Genomic DNA, 19,116 nt, shown 5'->3' with positions numbered 1-19,116 from the left:
AAGGCGTGTGCAAGGGAGAATAGAGATTGAGGCAGACATGGAGCCCAGAGAACATCTCTCGCCTTTGGAAATTTGAGGTTCACAATTAGAGCGATGTGGTCCCTGAGGTGTAAGATCCTGTCTGGTGTTAAGAAAACTTTTAGCTGCAAAGTGTCTAGCCATGCCCCGATAAAGTCTAGAACTTGTACTGGTTGTAAAAGGGATTTGTGAACATTGACTGTAATCTCCAGCCGATCTGCCAAGAGAAGAAAGTAGTCTCGGGCCAGACACAGAAGATATTTGGTGGACGCAGTGAAGAGCAAGTCGTCCAGTTAAGGAAATACCTGAATTCCCTGAAGCCTCAGGTGAGCTGCTACTACTGCCATTACCTTGGTCAACACCCTGGGGGCTGTGGTGAAACCAAATGGTAGAGCTCTGAACTGGAAGTGACTGGCTCCCAGCCAGAAGTGAAGAAACCCCCTGGAGCTTCTGTGGACCTTGATATGGTAGTAAGCATCCTGGAGGTCTAATGAGCACATCCAGTCGCACTCTCGGAGGTAAGGTAGAATGGACTGCAGGGGCGTGGCAGAACTTCTGTTTGGTGACAGACAGGTTCAAGGTTGACAGGTCCAAAATGTGCCTGAGGTCCCCCGTCTTTTTTGACACTAAAAAGAACCTGGAGTAAACGCCTATTCCGGACTGTTTGAGGGGGACCGGTTTGATGGCTCGTTTGTGAAGCAGCTTTGAAACCTCTAGAGCTGCGGCCTCCCTGTGAGCGGGTGGAGCATTCAGGAGGTGTCTTGTAGCACTTGGCGGAGCAACAAATGGGATAGTGTAGCCTCTGGATATTATTTGTAGCACCCAACGATCTGCAGTTATGGACTCCCATGCCACTGGGTGTAATAACAATCTCCCCCCGACTGCCTCCAGAGCAGGACAGTTGGGCAACCCCTCAGAGCTGCTGAGTGGGCCTGTCAGACAAAGGTTCCCTAGACCCAAAGTTCCTGGAACCCCCTCTGCCTCTGGGTCGGCGTCAATCCTGTCCCCCTCTACCTCTCAGGGAAGAGTTGTCCTGAAACTCCCAGGAAAACTGAGATTTCTGGAACCACATCTTCTTTTGCCCTCTTTGGTTCCTAGAAAAGGATGGCTGAGGGTTAGAGAAGTGGATCCTGATGGCAGACAAAGTCTTCCCGTCATTCTCGCTCCGGACAAGAGTGTCACGTACTGTCTTACTGAATAGGAGGAACCATCGTAGGGAGCATTAGTAAATGATGCCTTGAAAGGATCCGCAAACTGACACAACCTGAGCCAGACGTGATGCCTCATGGCTACGCCTGTCCCAGCCAACCTAGCTGCTCCTTCCATGGCATGGGAAAGGAGAAGCATGGACGTGTTTGATACCGACTTCAGAGTCAACATTTTCGCGGAGAACAGTTGTTTGTTCTGCTGCGATAAGGACTCTGGGGGAGAGTCAGCGAATTCCGAGACAAGGTCTCACTGAAGCCATATCACATGTGCCAAATAGTTCAGCGCATGTATGGAAACGGTCGGTGACAAATGTGCTTCCCAAACCTATCCACCGACCTGGACTCCTTGTCCGGAGGGTGGATTGAGGAACTCTCTTGCGCCATTTCCTTCTTGGTGCCTGCTGCGACCACCATAGCATCAATGGGGGCTCCTTTAGACCAAGGTTGTCTGTCAGTGGGAGGAGAAAGAATCTTGTCAGGGCATTTGGGGATAGGCTCTACGGTGTCAGGCTCCTTCCATACCTGTGTGGTGATAAGGCCCATCAAGGGGTCCACTGGCAGGGACACCCAGAAAGTAGATGGGCCCATGCCAAAGGCCTCCAGGAACACTGACTCATCTGTAGAAGGTTTTGGGGCTGACCAACCTCCCCTCTGGTGGAGGATCTCCATGATGTCTCCGAAGGAGACATCTTCGGGAGGTGACTTGGGGGAACCTTCTCCTTCATCTAAATCTGTGTCCATAGTGAGGGACTCAGGGGAGTCCAAGTGCCTCTTTTTGCACTGGCGCTTACAGGGGACCTCTTCAGTGGGACTCTCAGAAGAGGACTCGTGTGCAGTGGGGGGTTCCTCAAGGGGAATAACCTGGGGCTCCTTTGGCATGGGCTGTCCCTGAGACAGGACAAAGGGAGTCATCGCCAAATCCAGTGGAGTCTGGGTGGAATCCAAGGAGATGGGCTGAGGTCTCAATCTCTGGGAGAGAACACTCTCCACCACTTTAAACACCAAAGGAGAGTGTACCTCCTTGGCACCCAGCAAGGAAGAAGCTTTCCCCGGGTCCAAAGCAAGGATTGGAGCTGAAGCGAGGGTAGCCTGATGTCCAAGGGAATGGTTCGGATCTGAAAAGGTTGGAGCCGAAGATGGATCCATTCCCTCGGGTCTGACTCCCTGTCCACGCCTCCGAGACTCGCTCAGATCCAAACTGGCCAGATCTGAGGAACTCAAGGTAACAGCCGGAGTCGAGGTAGGAGGAACTGTCGGCATCGAGTTACCAGCTCTAAAGAGTCTCGGATCTAAAAACCCCGAAGCAGCTGCACGGATTGGGGAAGGAGAGATGGGGTGGAAAAAAGGCATGGAGGTCCCCCCTCCTGAACGAGAGGGGTCTGGCAAGACTCCCATCTGTATTTGGGTCTGAATGAATCTCCACATCATCCTGTCCATGTCCAAGTCTGATAGGCTCTGAGTTGATCGCAAAGAGGCGACCAACTCGGATCTGGCTGGTCTGCACAGCAAGAGTGAGGAAGGCCTCGGATCAGAAGATTCCATCGGCTCTGGTGAGAAACAGGGTGAGCAGAGCCTTGGAGAAGCTAGCCTCAAAGTTTTGGATGGTGGACTAGGGAAAGGTTCCCTATCCGGAGACCTCTTGCGAGGTCTATCCTTCTTCCTCTCTTTATCTTCCTTGCGCCTTTCTCTGTTCTTTTCTTTTTCTCTGTCTTTTGCTTTTTCTTTTTCCTTGTCTTTATCTTCCCCAACACCAGAATGAGTGGGAGTTTGAGTCCCTGTCTGAGTGGGTGGTTGGGCGGGAGTACCAGAGACCGAGGCCATGGCAGAATCCAGCATGGAGGCAGGGAGAAGACCCTTGGCAACCACTTTGGCCTTCCTATCCCTGAAGGCCCTCGGGTTGAAGCCTGCACAGATTGTACACTGGGTTGATAAATGGGGCACTCCCAAACACATTACACACAGACTGTGACCATCAGCCGGTGAAAGCTTATGGCCACACTCTGTGCATTTTTTGAAAACTGACTTAGGCTGATCAGCCTTAGTCTAAAAACTAATCGCCACTCCCAAAGAGAACACAACACATTAGCACACACTGAAGGAAGTGGGGTTAGAAACTACTCACAGAAAGAAAAGTTTTTTTTTTTGAAGCTATAACCGATGAACAGTGTACACTAAAAGGGGGAGGGAGGGAAAACTAACAACCACTTACACACAAAATAGAAATAACTAACTTACTTAACCCTGAAGCTCAAAGCAAAGGAGACCACAATGCTCACTATGGTGTGGCAAACGAGATCTGAGGGAAGATAGGAGATGGTGGTGTATTATGGGTAGGGGGAGGAGCTTGGAGCTCGGAGCAGATGCTAGAAAATAAGTTGCCGGCTCGGATCCGATATGGATTCAAATACCCACAGATTGCAGATAAAATGAAGTTAGCTACTTTAGATGAAACATTTTTACTCAGTAGTCAGTTTGATATTATGGGAAGTGTTCTCATGTGATTAACTTTGTAACTGTTTCCCATTTATTATTAGATGTGCCTTTTATTTGTTAATGAATGACACAGTATATAACATGTGTGTAACTCTGAATTAAATTAGTTCTGAAGAAGTTCTGGTTTGAACGAAAGCGCTCAACTAATTACAATTATTAAAACAAAATGTTTTTTCTTACTCGCTGGGTGCTGTGGTGATTTTGTGAAGTGATATTCTCAGAGGCAGCATATTTTATTTTTCTACATACTAAATGATACTGTTTATAAATGGCATATGTACCACCCAGATAACAATCCAGTGTTCAGCAGCTTGCATTGTAATCATTTTTGTAGCCTTCATGGAGAAAAAAACAAACAAACAAATGGCACATAGGATTACTGTAAGCTACTTTATGTTGTATAAAGTGTTAAGCAGGGCACTATTACTTTTATTCAGTCTTTTAATCAGGTTTGTCCCACTAGGCCTATTGACAGTTTTCAGAGACAACATAGTGTCTATACAGACTGTGCAACTCTGACTATGCTTTTTACCCTTAAATTTATGGTTGCTCCTTCATGATTTACTGATATTTTAATGAGGTAAAAGCTGTTTAAGAAGCCATAAATTTCGAATTTTCTGAACTAGGAATACAGAAAGCATTTCTTATCACTAACCTTATGAAGTGTTAGTGTTGAAAACCTATTTTTTCCCTCCAGGTGACCATAAGCTGCTTGGCTGGGTCAGGCATTTTATGTTGGGAAATCTACCAGAAAATTGAAAGAAAGAATAACTGAGCAACATTCAGAAATAAGGAGAAATACTGGCACTAGTTTCCTGGCTAAGCAGATTAGTACATATGGAAATGCACATAAATTCTCTTTTAGTTTGATAGATAGAGTGTATAAGGATATACGAGGGGGAGACTTGAACAATAAGCTTAAGATGAAGGAATATCAATGGATAATACGCCTTTGTGCGTATTTATTACCAGGTCTAAATCAGACTGTTTCTTTAAAACCTGTATTAAGATATAAACAAATGTGTTTGAAATAGAGATTTGTGCTTTTAAAATTACTGTTCTTAACTAAGATTGATTGTTTAATTGAATAATTAACAGTTATGTGATTTTTGATAGTATAACTATGGCTAGTATGTGTTAGTATTTTATACACCGATGAAGGGTTTGTTTAACCTGAAAGTTCTGTTTTATTAAACACTTGTTTAATGTCAGCATTGCTTGGTTTGTTTCATACTGCATGATGTGAGTTAGTGCCAGCTATGCCAGACAGAAGTAGGACAGTGGATGTGTAACATATGCCAGCATAGCAGGATGGAGTTTTATAAAGAATTATATGTCATTTGTATATCAAACTGATTTGTAAAGGTGCTTGTGTTGAAAATATATTTGTAAAGCTGTTTGTGTTAAAAATGTAACAACAGAGCGTCCTGCTGGATAGAAAATAAATACACCCGTATGTCAGACAGTATTGTAACTGTTGAATATATTGTAATAGAGAACACTGGAAGAGAAGAGGTTAATCTCAGTGCAGCTAACTTTGAAAAATAGTATGAAATTAAATTACTTGGTTTAGGCCATAAGGATTGTATCTTATAGTTCTGATTGCAGCCAGAGATAAAATGTCTGTGAAAACCAGGACTAGGAATCCTACTGTATTGTCCTTATGGGTGAACTAATTGCTACCCTGGAAGGCTGGAAGTTTTTGAAATGGTTTTATAGCTTCCAGATACTATAATACATCTTTGCAAAGCTCTATGTGTGTGTATGGTGACACATATGTGCAAGATTCTGGTTCAGTTTCTAGTAAAGGGGGTAGTGTGGGAACCAGAAGTCAGATGACCAGATGTATGTGATGTCATGCTGTAATCCATCATTGAAGTGATATTTTAATACTAGATGAGACAGAAGTCTCAGGGCAGTCTGTTTTTGAAACCTGACAAAGAAGGATCACTCACCCACTTCATCTTGCCTTGCCCTAGTAAATGAACTAGGGGACAGTAATTCTTTAGATCAGTCAAGAAAATATAGTGAGATTAGTTAAGTATTGTTTTCCTATAGCTACGTAAACCTTTCCATCTGTGTTATTTTTAATATTTCCTGTGATTGAAACTCTGGTATCTATTGTAAATAGATAGTATGTTCATGTTCTTTTATTATTTATTATTAAATATATTTAAACTTTTTCATCGTGGCTGGTCTTTTGGAGAATATTTTAACCTTTGAAAGTACTTATATTTATTTGGTGACACCATGGCCGCTTCTGAAAGCTTTGCTGCATTTGTCAAGCACTACTATTTGTATTAGTATTAATTTTACTCAGTATAATTGGGTACCCTTGTAAGAGCCTTAGAGTAGCTGGCTTTGGAGTGTTCAAATTCAAATTAAACTTTATTGTCATTTAGACTCCACAACAAGTGCAACTGAATGAAATTGTGTTACGCCAGGCTATGTGTGCAAATATCTAACATGTACAACAATTCATATTACTACATTTAGACATTCCTACTACATAATATTTACTGTTTTAGATATTAACAGACATTTACTAAGCTAGAGAGACACGGTATTTATTGCACAGAATTCCACCTCTGCTTCTTATTGCACAGGATTCTATTAACACTAGTCTAAGGAACATTGCACAAAATTTCACAGCTGTTGAATGAAAGCACTTACAAGTTATTTATTTTGAGTACTAATAAAGTGGTTTAGTTTTATATTTACTTTTCCCTTTTGCCATTTTATTTTTTTATTTTTAAACTTGATTATATGATTGGAGCTGTACTTGGCAGTGTAGTCGTACATTAGCAGAGTGAATAGCAGAGGACTCAGAACACAGGTTTGAGGTACACCAGTGCACAAGGTGATAGTATCTGAGGTGTTTTTTTCCTGCACATACTTTTGTGGCCTTTTAGAAAGGAAGTCCAGAATCCAAATGCACATTGGAGTGCTGACACCTAGTTTAGTTAGCTTCTCAGTCACTTGCTGAGGTATGACTGTGTTGAATGATGAACTGAAATCAAGAATAACATTTGCACATAGCTGTTGTTGTTCTACTTTATAGTCTGGGCAGAGGGGGGCATGGCTGGAAAATCTGTGCCAGCCTTTCCCAAGTGTGTGTGTGTGTGTGTGTGTGTGTGTGTGTGTGTGTGTGTGTGTGTGTGTGTGTGTGTGTGTGTGTGTGTGTCAGCTACTTGGAGCAGAGACACAGAGCACTCATTTCACAGTTTCACAGAGTGGGTGGTGGAGGACTTGTCTTGGAACAATCAGCTGAGGACTCAACTGTACAGCTGTGGTCAGTGTGGAGTCTTATTTGGGGGTCTATATCAGTTCCACAAAAATCCATTTCAGCGAATACCAAAAGAGCAACATGTATTATTCGAACCACGAATAGACCGAACGTACTAAACCGCAAAATTTAAAACATCAAACGGTCATAGTTGGCCAACCCCACCACCCACTATATTCTATCTACCCAAACAAAATAAATAAACCGCATACATAAACTAACCAAACCCTTCTCCTAACCCTAAAGTAAAGCTCCAAAACCCAACTTCTACCCCTACACTAAACCCCACATACACAACTATCTATGCACTATCCTTAACCCCTCCCTAACCCTAAGGTCCGTAACTACCGCACACTTCCCCTAAGGATATATACCCAAACAAAATAAATAATACACATAAATAAATTTAACAAAACACTACTTCTAACACTACACTAAACCCCACATACACAGCTATCTATGCACTATCCTTAACCCCTCCCTAACCCTAAGGTCCGTAACTACCGCACACTTCCCCTATGGAGATATACCCTAGCAAAATAAATAATACACATAAATACATTTAACAAAATCCTACTTCTAACATTACACTAAATCTTACATGCATTACCTATCTATATACTTACCTTAACCCGCACCCTACCTTAAGGTCCATAACTATCATACACTTACCTTACAGAGCTATACCACAGATGAGCCAACCAAAACACTTCGACATTTTGGATTTCACTGTTTTGGATGTTCAGTGTTTACATAGTTCGCACAATATGTGTCGATCATTTTGTATTCACGGAAATAGCATTTCGATCGTCTGATAGGGACCCCTTATTTGGGGAATGGTGACAGAGAGAGAGAGAAACCCAACCCTCCAGGATGAGTGTGTTCCCTGTGTGCTCTTAAGGAAAAATGTGATTTGTGCAGACAGCTGCATCTGAAAATACTGTGTGTATCTATTTTTGTTCCAAGTGAATGTTCCTCACCAGTGTCAGTGGTGAGAACTGAGGCTCCCTGAGGCTCCTTGATTACTAGCCCAGAGTAGGGGTGTCACATGGACTATAAAGGTATTTTTCTGTGAAGCTTACAGAGTTAAAGAGCGTAGCCTGACAGCCTTAAGACAAGTCCAGCTAGCACTAGATTTACAGCCATAAATATCCATCCATTCCATCTTATAAGCACTTATCCAGATCGGCGTCATTGTGGTAACATGCAGAGAAGTGCAGATCAGACTTCCCTATCCCAGCTACAGTCTCCAGTTTACACTGGGAGGTGCAGTAGTATTCCCAGACCAGCTGAGAGATAAAACCTCTCCAGCATGTAATGTCTCTGCATTTTGGCCTCTTTTCAGTGGGCTCTGATGGGAATCACTGAGAAAGATTCCTTATTAGATTTCTTAAACATCTTAACTGGCTCATCAAAATTCTCTCCAATGGCCAAGCAACTCTTTCTGCCCTGAACAGTGAGCCCTACAGCTCTTCAGAGGAATTTCCTTTCCACTGTTTTTATCTGTGATCTCATTAGGTATTGGCATAATGGTTAAGGTTTTTATCGTGCATTCACAAGGTACAGGGTTTGATTATCATCTTTTTGGGGGGAGCTGGCATAATGGTTGAGGTATTAACTACTCAGTCACAAGGTGCAGGTTTTGATTCTGGCCTCTGGTCATTGGCTAGGCTTGTAATTGTTTGTAGACTGATTGCCTAGTACTTACCTATGAAGAAGCAAATCACTATCCAAAGTTCATGGCTATAGATGAGGATGGGGACATATACCAACTAGTAACTTGAAAACTCTGTCCTAGAACTCAAGTCCTGCTTCACCACCATAGTCCAGTACAAAGCCTAAAGTAATGTCACAGAGACACCCATCTGTTCCTTAGTCCCCTGATCCCTTTAACCTTCTCATGAACAAGACCCTAAGATATTTGAACACCTGCTCTTCCCCATCATCTTCAGAGACCAATTCACTTTATTTCAGGACAGAAACACGGTCCCTGATTTAGAAGTGATACTTTTCACACTCAGTAGTGAACTGCTCCAGTACACATTAGAGATCAGAGTCATTTCATTAAAGAGGACAACATCATCTGCAAACAACAGAGGTATAACTCTCACTTCCCCAAAATGGATGTTCTCAAAACCTCAGCTGTACCTTGATATCATGTCCATGAAAATTATGACCAGGAAGGGAGAAATGCCAACCCTTTGAGAAGTCCCATACCCACTGTGAATGCATCTGAATTAACATTGACAATGTAGACACAACTCTCAGTCTACACATACATGGACCAAATGATATGTAACAACAGTCATGGAACCTCACACTGTTGTTGTGCTTCCTGTAAGGCAGTGTGTGCCACTCAGTCATATGTCCTCATTACTAATACAGGAGTGGGCAGGGTAATGGCAGCTCTCCATTAGTCGAGTATTTGGTAGGCTCATGTTTGTGTTGGACGTCTTGTTTGAGTATAGGGGTGAGTCACACAGCACACTTTGTTTCTCACATTTGTCAGTGTAGGCAACATATTGACTGACTCCTGCACTATACTGATATGTACAACAAAAGCGCATGCCTGCCCAAAACCTTGACCAGTGAAGAACTGCAGTTACCCTGCTGGCCCTCATATTAGCATATATGTATTTACACATTAACCCCACAGCATTTTTTCACCATGACTGGATCACTTCTAGCACTGTCTTCCAGTCCCCTCTACTAATATCTGACTTTTTACTTTGAATTTATGAACCTATTTATACTAGAGCATAATCCCAAACTGAATTGTATGACGTGAAAAAAAGAGCTCATCAAATAAGGCTTGGTTGAAGACATTTGACATCTCTGCATTTTTTCTGTGTTTTATTTTATTTTGTTATGGCTACAAGTATTTTGTTTAGGTGTTCTAGATAAGAAGGATTAGAAGATTCAGCTCAAGTCTCTGTATAAAAAGGGGCAGCAAAAAGTCCCACATCTCTAGCCACACACACACACACAAAGCTTTACTGTTAGAATTATAAGGCACCATTAACTCTTTCTATTTATTTGGAATTAGAGCTGCATCACACACTTTCTGGCCAAACCCATACTGATTAAGAAGGTTCAACTTAAGCAGATCTTTGCTGTGGATATGCATGTGAAATCTCCGGATCAGGGATGATCTCTGTCTTACTCAATACGTACTTTTCAGAGAAGGCCTCAGGACATAAATATTATCTATATAATTTATATTGCAGACTGCTTTTCTTTTCAGTATGTCAACTATATCAAGTATGAGATAAAAACTCCTTATTTAAATGTTTGATGTTTCCCATTACAAGAGATTCCCCTTCTGCATACTGTAATCCAGGTCTAATGGTTTCTGCATTGTTTGCAGATCTGACATTTAGTGACTGCAGAATTTCTGGAGTATTTCTGGTTCAGTCTGGAAAAAATTACAGCTTCAACTACTCTGAAGCAAAAGATACCTGTCACTTCCTGGGCACAGTTCTTGCAAGTAAATTACAACTAGAAAAAGCTAACAGCAATGGCTTTGAAACCTGCAGGTAAGATGATGTGATTAGAAATGCTGTTGTCCTCATTTACATTTCACTAATATTTTAATATATATTTTAAATATTTGTAACATTATCTTGTAGGTATGGCTGGGTGTCAGATAAGGTAACTATCATCTCTCGAGTCAGACCAAACTCCAGATGTGGTCAAAATAAAACAGGAGTAATGGTCTGGTATAACTCTCCTAAAACAAAGTTCGATGCATTTTGTTTCAACACTACAGGTGAGATCATTTTGGTATAAGAATTTTAAAATGTTATCCCAAAAAAAAAAATCTCTTGTCAAATACCATAGAAAGTGAATGTTTTTCTCATCCTCATCATTTTATGAATTCCTATTTAATTCTTCATGGTATTATCATTCACATTTTCTGTTATCTCACTTTTATATATTTTTCTCATCCATAGACACTTACCCCAGTCAACTACATTTAATCAACACCCACAATCATGTGTTGTGGTGATGTCAGCTCTCTCCAGCCTACCTTCATTCCTGTCAGTCCATATGTCTGGCTTATCTTCTCAAGTGGAACAAGTCTCTTGGGGAATTACCCCAATGTAGAGTTCATACTATTACTCAACCAACAGGAACATGGGTAGTCCTTGTTGTTGTGTCACCCTTCATCTTTGCTGGGGCTGTGAGTTATTAGTCACCCTTATGCCGAGGCTTTCAGGTACACAAGGAGGCCGAAGTGCATCTGCTGGCATGGACTATTGCTCTCATCCATCTATATGCACAGGCTGGACTATGGGCATGTCTTATCAACCTGCTCCCCTAGTCAGAATCTAAACTGCAATGGTACTGGGGCATTAATCAATTCCAGGACACCTTTATCCTCTATATCAGAGAGCTGCTTACATTTAATATTTGTCAACATCATCTTTCTTTTCTAAAAAATAAGAGGTTACCTTTAATACTTAGATATACATTTTCAGCATATAGTTATTCTCTAAAGAATATATCATATGTACAGAATATGAGCTTGTATTTTAAAACCTTTTCTAATGCATTCTGAACTGCAACAAATACGTAGATGACCATGTCTGCAAGGGCTGAAAACTGAAAACTGTACTGGGTCTAGATAGAATGCACACCAATGTTTTTCTGTCGCTAATAATCTGCAACATGTATTTAGAAAAGCTACTTGTCATTTGTTTCACACAGCTAAGCAATTTTGCAAAATAATAACTTATTTGAGTAACCCAGCATTCAGAGAAAAATTGCAAGGCATATTGCTTTTCTACTCTTTGTGGTCTTCTTATATTTATGCAAAACAATGTTGCTGAAAGAGCCTTATTAGGTATTTCCCCCATGTTGAAGTTTGTTTTGATGATACTTATAAACAAGGGAAAAAAACAGATTCTAATCTAATTATAGTCAAAACTATTATTACAAACTCATGTGTTTAACATTATGCTAGTGAAAATACAATAGGATGGTGCTTTATGACCCACTTTTCATTTACTTGTATCATAAAAACATGACAGGGAGCAATCATTCTTCAGGGTATTATATACTTTTATTTTTTTAAATTTAGATGTGAAATGAAAAATTCCTTCAAAAATCATTTATGATGCCAGCAGTGTATTATATTTAATTAATCATGATTTTGTCTTTCAAGTTTTAAGACAGCACCAGTTTCCTGATGAACATATATTCATTCATTAATTAATTATCTGACACACACACACACACACACACACACACACACACACACACACACACACACACACACACACACACACACACATCTTTGAGATGTTGGTTGAAACTGGGGTACCTATTAGAAATCCACATGGAGACATAAACCGTGGGCATATCCACAAATAATGCAGCCCAGCTGAGAACCAAACTAGACAAGCAAGCACTGTAAAAGCAGTAATGATAACTGCTGTACCAGTGTACTATCCCAGTACATTGAATTGGTGTACAATTGATAAAGGGATTCTCAAATAACTATTTCAGTAAATAGTTACAATCTCTTTCTTTCTTGCTCTCTCTCTCGTTAGCCTTACTCCTGTACCCCTGGAGTTAGACAGGGCTATCCTCTATCAAGTTATTTAGACTGTGGTTGATATATTTATATCATACAGTAGTCCAGGTTTGAGTCCCAGAGCATCCAACTGTTTACTGTGTGATTCTTAACAAGTCATTCAATGAGACAGTGCTCTTGGACTGAGCCTGAAATGGCCCCTTGTGATCAAGAGCGCTACTCCACTAAACAGATGCATTTTAGTAACCATTAGCCATCTTCTTTATTCATTATAAAAATAATGGAGGGAGTAAACATAGTTTGATAAGGTATTCAAATTATTTATTAGTTTTCATATTAAATTTATGTATGGGAAAGTTAGAAATTCATGTTTTCAGCAGATTGAAGCAATTGGTGGACTAAACCTTAATGCATAGAAACCATCATACTGGATTTTCAAAACTACCAAATCTATTTGACCTGTGTCAGGAACTGAAAAGTAGCATTTTTTTCAGGAACTGCCACTGTTGTATGACTATTCTCTAAAACAAAGATTTGCAAACTTGCATCATTTTTTTGTTTTTATTTTTCTACCATTTGTTTTACTTTTACTTTAAAGTAGCTTTTCTTCTTTGGAATTTTAAAAGTTCTAGTTTAGAGCAGGAAGCAAATATTTGATCTGATGTCCTTTTCATTCTTCCTCAACAAATGGGTTACAGATCCAATCCTTGGATCTGACTTGGCACATACAACAGATGTTGGATCCAACTCTTGTGTAGTTCCCTTCTCAAGGCATGGATCGGGTCAGAGTCATGATCTACCAGTTATGGAACATATGAAGGTTGTGAAAAGGGTCTTTTCTCATTCTAGAGATCTGGTCTCTCATCCTCCCCCAGATCCTACCTTTATTCCTTCTTTTTTGGGAGCTATGATTCCATCAGACATATTCCATGGGGGCAGCCAGTTCCACCTAGCTTCCAGTCAGTTCCCATGGGAGAATTTCCCCTCTCTTCTGACACCTCCCCAGAACATCTCCCTGAGGAGGTCCACCGGTAAAGAACATGCAAGAGGAGGCACATAGATTCCCCTTTGGAATCTCTCACTGAAGATACTGATTTCAAGGAAGGGGAAGGATCCTCCAGATCACCACCAATGATGTCTCATTTAGAGACATTTTAGAGATCCCTAAGCAGAAAGGTTGTTGGTCCACTGACAATCTTTTACCAAAGGAGTCAGTATTTCTAAATGTTTTTGGTGCTATCTAATCTATGTCTTGGGTGACTCCCACGGCTTATGAGCTCATTGACCTAGTCTCTCACCAGGCATGGAAGGAGCCAGATTCTGTTTAACCTATCCATGTTACCCGGACAAGTTTTTAGCCCCACCAAAGGATAAACCCTACTGGAGCAAAGGACTCCCTGTCTATGCAATGTTTGTGGCAGCAGCCACCAAAAAGAAGCTAGAAGAGCAGAGTTCCTCTGTCCACCCGCTAACAGAGTCTAGGGAGCTGGACAGATTTGGAAAGCATATATTTGCTTCAGTGACCTTTGCCCTGAGTTCCCTGAACTACTTGATATATTCTACAAGAATACAGACAGATTTCACAAAAGAACTATCAAACTCTGTCTCAAAGTCCATGTCTGCAGATGATTTCAAAAGATCATTTTCTCAGCTGGCCACACTTTTGTCAGTTCCCAATGCATCCATGAGGTTAATCTCTCATGCAGCAGAAGGTGCCTCACAGGCATCCAGTTCAGTCATTGCCATAAGAAGACATGCCTTGATGCAGCTATGTGACTTTGCAGAGTCTTTCAAGTCTTCTTTTATCAATGCCCCCATTGATGGAAAATCTTTGTATGACCCTTCTGTGAAAGCAACACTTAGCCACAGTAAACAAGAAGGAACATAGAAATTAATTTTTCTTCCATTCAACAAACTTTTTCAAGGAATCAGAGAGGTGGCAGGAAAATGTAATTACACAAATCCCAGGGACCTTTCCAGGACTCACACAGAGACAACTGTTTTACAGGCAGAGGAAGGAGTTTGAAAGGAAGACACCACCCTCAAGGCTTAGGAGGCTCATAAAATTATGGTTCCTGATATTCTTTCAGCGCTCCTGAAGTGCTACCCAACTGCTCACCTCTGGAGGCAGTCTAGGGACTTTTGTCCTGGCACCCAGAAGCCTGGGCTGCTATAAAAAATATTTGTGTGCTACAAATTATATCCAGAGATTACTCCAAACCCTTTTCCCAGATTCCAATTTCCAAAAGAAAGAAGCTACCCAACATTCCACCCAGTCAGAGGGAAGCTGCAGCAAAAAAAATCAAAAGCTGCCAGATAAAAGAGTCAATTAGGAGGTCCCACCAAACCAAACAGGAGTCAGAACTTACTCACATTTCTTCATTTCCTTTCACTCCAAAAAAGACAAGCAAACTAAGACCAGTTCTGGATCTAAGCTAATTAAATGAATTTGTAAAGAAATCAAAGTTCAAAATGGTTACAGTTCAATCCATTCTGCTGTTTGTATGCAAGAAAGATTGTATGTACTCCATAGATCTTAAGGACATGTACTATCACATCAAAATAGACAGGCACTCCTGGAGACACTTATGCTTTCAGCTGGGAGCCAGTCACTACCAGTTCAGAGCTCTGCCCTTTGGAATCACCACAGCCACCAGGGCAGGGTGTTTACCTACTTTATGGTAGTGATGGCAGCTCATTTGAGACTAAAAGGATTCTGAATGTTTCCATATCCAGATGAATGGCTCCTCAACACCCCAACCATGCATCTCCTAGAGCAGTCCATGAACTATTTGCTCCAGATTTGTCAGTCACTAGGTATAACAGTCAATTTTACCAAATCAAATCCAACCTCAATACAGAGCCTGGAGTTTATTGGTGCACATCTGAACACAACAACTCAGATTGTTTCCTTACCTTTTCACTGTATATGTACATTCAAATCTCAGGTTCATCAAATTCTATTTCATCCTGCTCCTCCTGCCAGACTAATTCTTCAAGCTTTAGGTTCCATGGCAATGGTAATAGTTCTAGTCCCTTTAGCTTGCTACTTTATGTGTGTCCTTCAATGGACTGAGTTGTTCAATGACCTTTTTGTTCAACAACCCCTATTGTTTCCAGTCAAACTTACTCAAATATGCAAACACTATATTCACTGGTAGATGCAGTCTGATGATATTTATCTAGGTCAGTCTTTTGTTCCTCCTCCCCTGTGGCCACAGTGACTATGGACACCTCTCAATTAGGATTGGGGGGGGGTATTGCTTGGGAAGGACAGTCCAAGGCATGTGGTCCCCCCCAACAGACAAATTCACATATCAACATTCTGGAGATGAGAGCAGTGTTTTTAGTACTGCAGGCATTTCAAGATGCTCTTTCTCTAGGAATCATTGCAATTCAAACCAACAACATGTCTGTGGCCTGTTACATCAACAAGCAAGGGGGGAACCTGATCTTAACCCATCTGCTGAGAAGCTATGAGAGCATGGCAATGGGTGATCTCCAACCACATTCTAGTAGGAACACACATTCTGGGGAAATCCAAAGTACTAGTGGACAGACAGCTGGTCCACTCTGATGCCGCATGACTGGTCTTTCAATCAATCAGTGTCAGAGAAAATTTTCTGTCATTGAGGCCACCCTTGCTGTGATCTCTTTGCATCTTCCCACAACCAGTAAAGCAGGCATTTTGCTCTGTTTCCCCCTCCGGAGGAGTCACAAAGGGATGCTTTAGTCCATGTTTGGCCATCCGGTCTCCTTTACGCCTATCCCCCAGTACCTCATCCCAAAATTCTTACAAAAAGCAAGTGGGTTGAAGAGCCTGGTCATCCTCATTGCCCCTTTCTGGTCTAGCAAGTTGAGGTTCCCCTTGTTTTGGTCTCATCTTCTTTATCTTCCCTGAATACCGGACTCATTTCCAGACCTTCTGTCACATCCTTCAGGGATGAATCATCCCAGTATCCCAATCCTTAAACTAACCGCATGGTTTCTCCAGTTCCACTAATAGCCAGACAGCCCAGGCTTTCTTCCCTAGTACTTGCCATACTGTTATCCTTACAAAAATACTCCACCAAAATGATTTACAAGAGTAAATGAAAAAGATTTTCGTTTTGGGCTCTGAGAAATAACATTGACCCTTTTACTGCCCCTATCTCTGCTGTGCTAAACTTTCCAACTTCTCTTTTCAAAGAAGGCACTAGTTTTTCCATGATCAAAGTACAATTGGCAGCCATATTAAATTTTCATGCAGGAGACAAAAACTATTGTCTGGCTTCTTCCAAGTTATGTAAAGCTTTCTTTAAAGGCACCTTCCTACTTAGACCTCCAGTAAAGGATCCATCACATCTCTGGAATTTAGCAGTGGTACTCCATGGTTTGACTCAAAAACCCTTTGAACCTTCAGCAAAAACTGACTTAAAGTATCTATCTTGGAAAACAGCCTTTTTAGTGTATATCACTTCCACTAAAAGGATCTCTAAACTCCAGACTGTTTCATCAAAGTCTCCTTACATTATCTTTCATAAAGACAGGGTTACTTTATGAACTAACCCTTATTTTTTTACCAAAAATAGCTTCTGAACCTAACATTAACAAAACTATTCATTTACCAGTCTTCTGTCCAATTTTTTCAAAGGAGAATACATGCTACATCTTCTGGATGTGCATAGACAATTATATTTCTATTTACACATGACAAAAGAATTCATAAAAACAGACCACCTGTTTATCTCCTTTTTATCAAGTGGGATGGGTTATCCAGTTTCTAAAAGATATATCAGCTAAATGAATAACTAATTGCATTTCCTGGATTTATTCCCAATGGGGCCTTTTTCTACCAAGAATGCCTAAGTCCATTCAACTAGATCCATGATCACTTCATCTGCTTTTTGGTCAAGAACTTCTGTTGATAATTTGTGCAGCAGCAACATGGTCCAATGCTCATACCTTTATTACTCATTCCAAATTGCACCTAATTTCAAGAAGTAGAGCTGCCTTTGGTTCAGCTCTTCTCCCATATAGCCTTCCATGAGGGCCACCCAAGATTCGTGTAGCTTGGGACTCTGTCCCATTCGTTGATTAAGAATGAAAAGGACAACATCAGACTTAAAAGTTATATGCTCACCATAACTAGGCATCTGTGTTGTCCATTTTCATTCTTCCTCAACTTTCCATCTCCTTCCCCCTTTCTGTAATCCTCTGGAGTGACCTGATGGTTTCTTTTTTTGGAAGTTATAATTCCGGGTTTGAGTCATACTCCAATATCTATTTTTCTTTTTAATTATTAATGTAGGCTTTATGGCAGCAAACTTGATCAGTGGTGTTGGGGTTGGACTAGGGAATTATGGGTAGAGAGAGTAGCTTGAGAGTTGGATGCAAAATTTGTAGTATGCGGCTGTGTAAGGATCCAAAGATTGGATCCATAACCCATTTGTTGAGGAAGAATGAAAATGGACAACACAAATGACTAGCTATGGTGAGTACATAACTTTTAATTTTGCACTCTTTGACTACAAAGGGATTGAATCTGATTCTTATGAGGAGCTCAGAAGTAGCATTTTTATTTAAGATACACAAAACAGAAGCATCTTTAATGTTTGGTAGATATCACTGCTCTATGACAGCTGATGTGGTGTGACTATTTAGGAATTCATTTAATTTTTTCATGCTTACAGTGCTTTTTTGCTGTATTATTGCAAGCTGAGTTAGCTTAAATTTGCTTTATTCAAAAGTTGCTTTTTCTTTGAGTGTTTAAGCTTCTTGTTTTGTGCCAATAATAAATATATATTTTCTATTCTCTTATTGCAAGGAAAATAAATTTGTCTGACTTTTAGAAATAGCTGAAAAGTAACATTATTTATTTAAGATCAGTAAAATAGGGAAAGCTTTAATCTTTGGCAGTTGCCAGTGCTCTGACATCTGCTGTTGTATGACTATTTTGAAGTTTATTTATTTTTATACTAAATGTCCTTCTTGGAGTTTTGAAAGTTCTTGGCTGGGGCATTAACAAAGATTTGTTTTTGTTTCTTGACTGCTGCTGTTGTGTGACTTTGTTGAAATTCATCATTTCATAGGTTCATAGGTGTGTACTAGGCTAATGGCCCTGGAGCCTTTACAAGCCTAGCCCGTAGAAGTGCCCTGGCATTGTGCTGTCCGAAGTTAGTTCCCAGTGCCTCTATCAAGTAGAGCCACTGGAGTGATGACCGGGGTGAACTTTCTATTTCCCATCCACTCATCAAGATTACTCTTGAAGACAGGCAGTGAGGTGCTCTGCTTGACATGTATGGGAAGTCTATTCCAGAGCATGGGCAGTCTCTGGGTTATGAACCTGTCCCTCCAGCATGTTCTATTGATTGTGGTAATGAGGTTGAAGTCTCTGGAGCATGTGGTGAGGAGGGATTGTTTCTTTAGATGTAGCATTTCTAACAGAGGTGAGTCAGACATGGCTTTGTAAGTCAAGCAGAGATCACCTCTTAGTAGACTATATGAGACAGAGAATTACTGGAGTTTTTTTAGTCTGTCCATGTAGGACATGTGTTTAAGGCCTAGGATCCTTTTCATGAGGTACTTTTGTG

General features: G+C 40.8%; 1 protein-coding gene across 1 annotated transcript in view; it reads left to right on the top strand.

Moving 5' to 3' along the window:
- Window positions 1-19,116, top strand: part of LYVE1 (lymphatic vessel endothelial hyaluronan receptor 1) — a 428,786-nt gene that overhangs the window by 181,099 nt on the left and 228,571 nt on the right. The window contains exons 5-6 of the mRNA XM_044059009.1: window positions 10,373-10,541; window positions 10,635-10,774. Of these exons, the coding sequence (XP_043914944.1) occupies window positions 10,373-10,541; window positions 10,635-10,774 (309 nt within the window). The remainder of the gene's footprint in view (window positions 1-10,372; window positions 10,542-10,634; window positions 10,775-19,116) is intronic.

Source organism: Protopterus annectens, chromosome 17.part0 (genome assembly GCF_019279795.1).
Source record: "Protopterus annectens isolate FY-2018-M chromosome 17.part0, PAN1.0, whole genome shotgun sequence".
Classification (NCBI taxonomy): Eukaryota; Metazoa; Chordata; order Ceratodontiformes; family Protopteridae; genus Protopterus; species Protopterus annectens.
The sequence above is the reverse complement of the archived record's forward strand: the minus strand, read 5'-3'. Positions and strand labels throughout refer to the sequence as shown.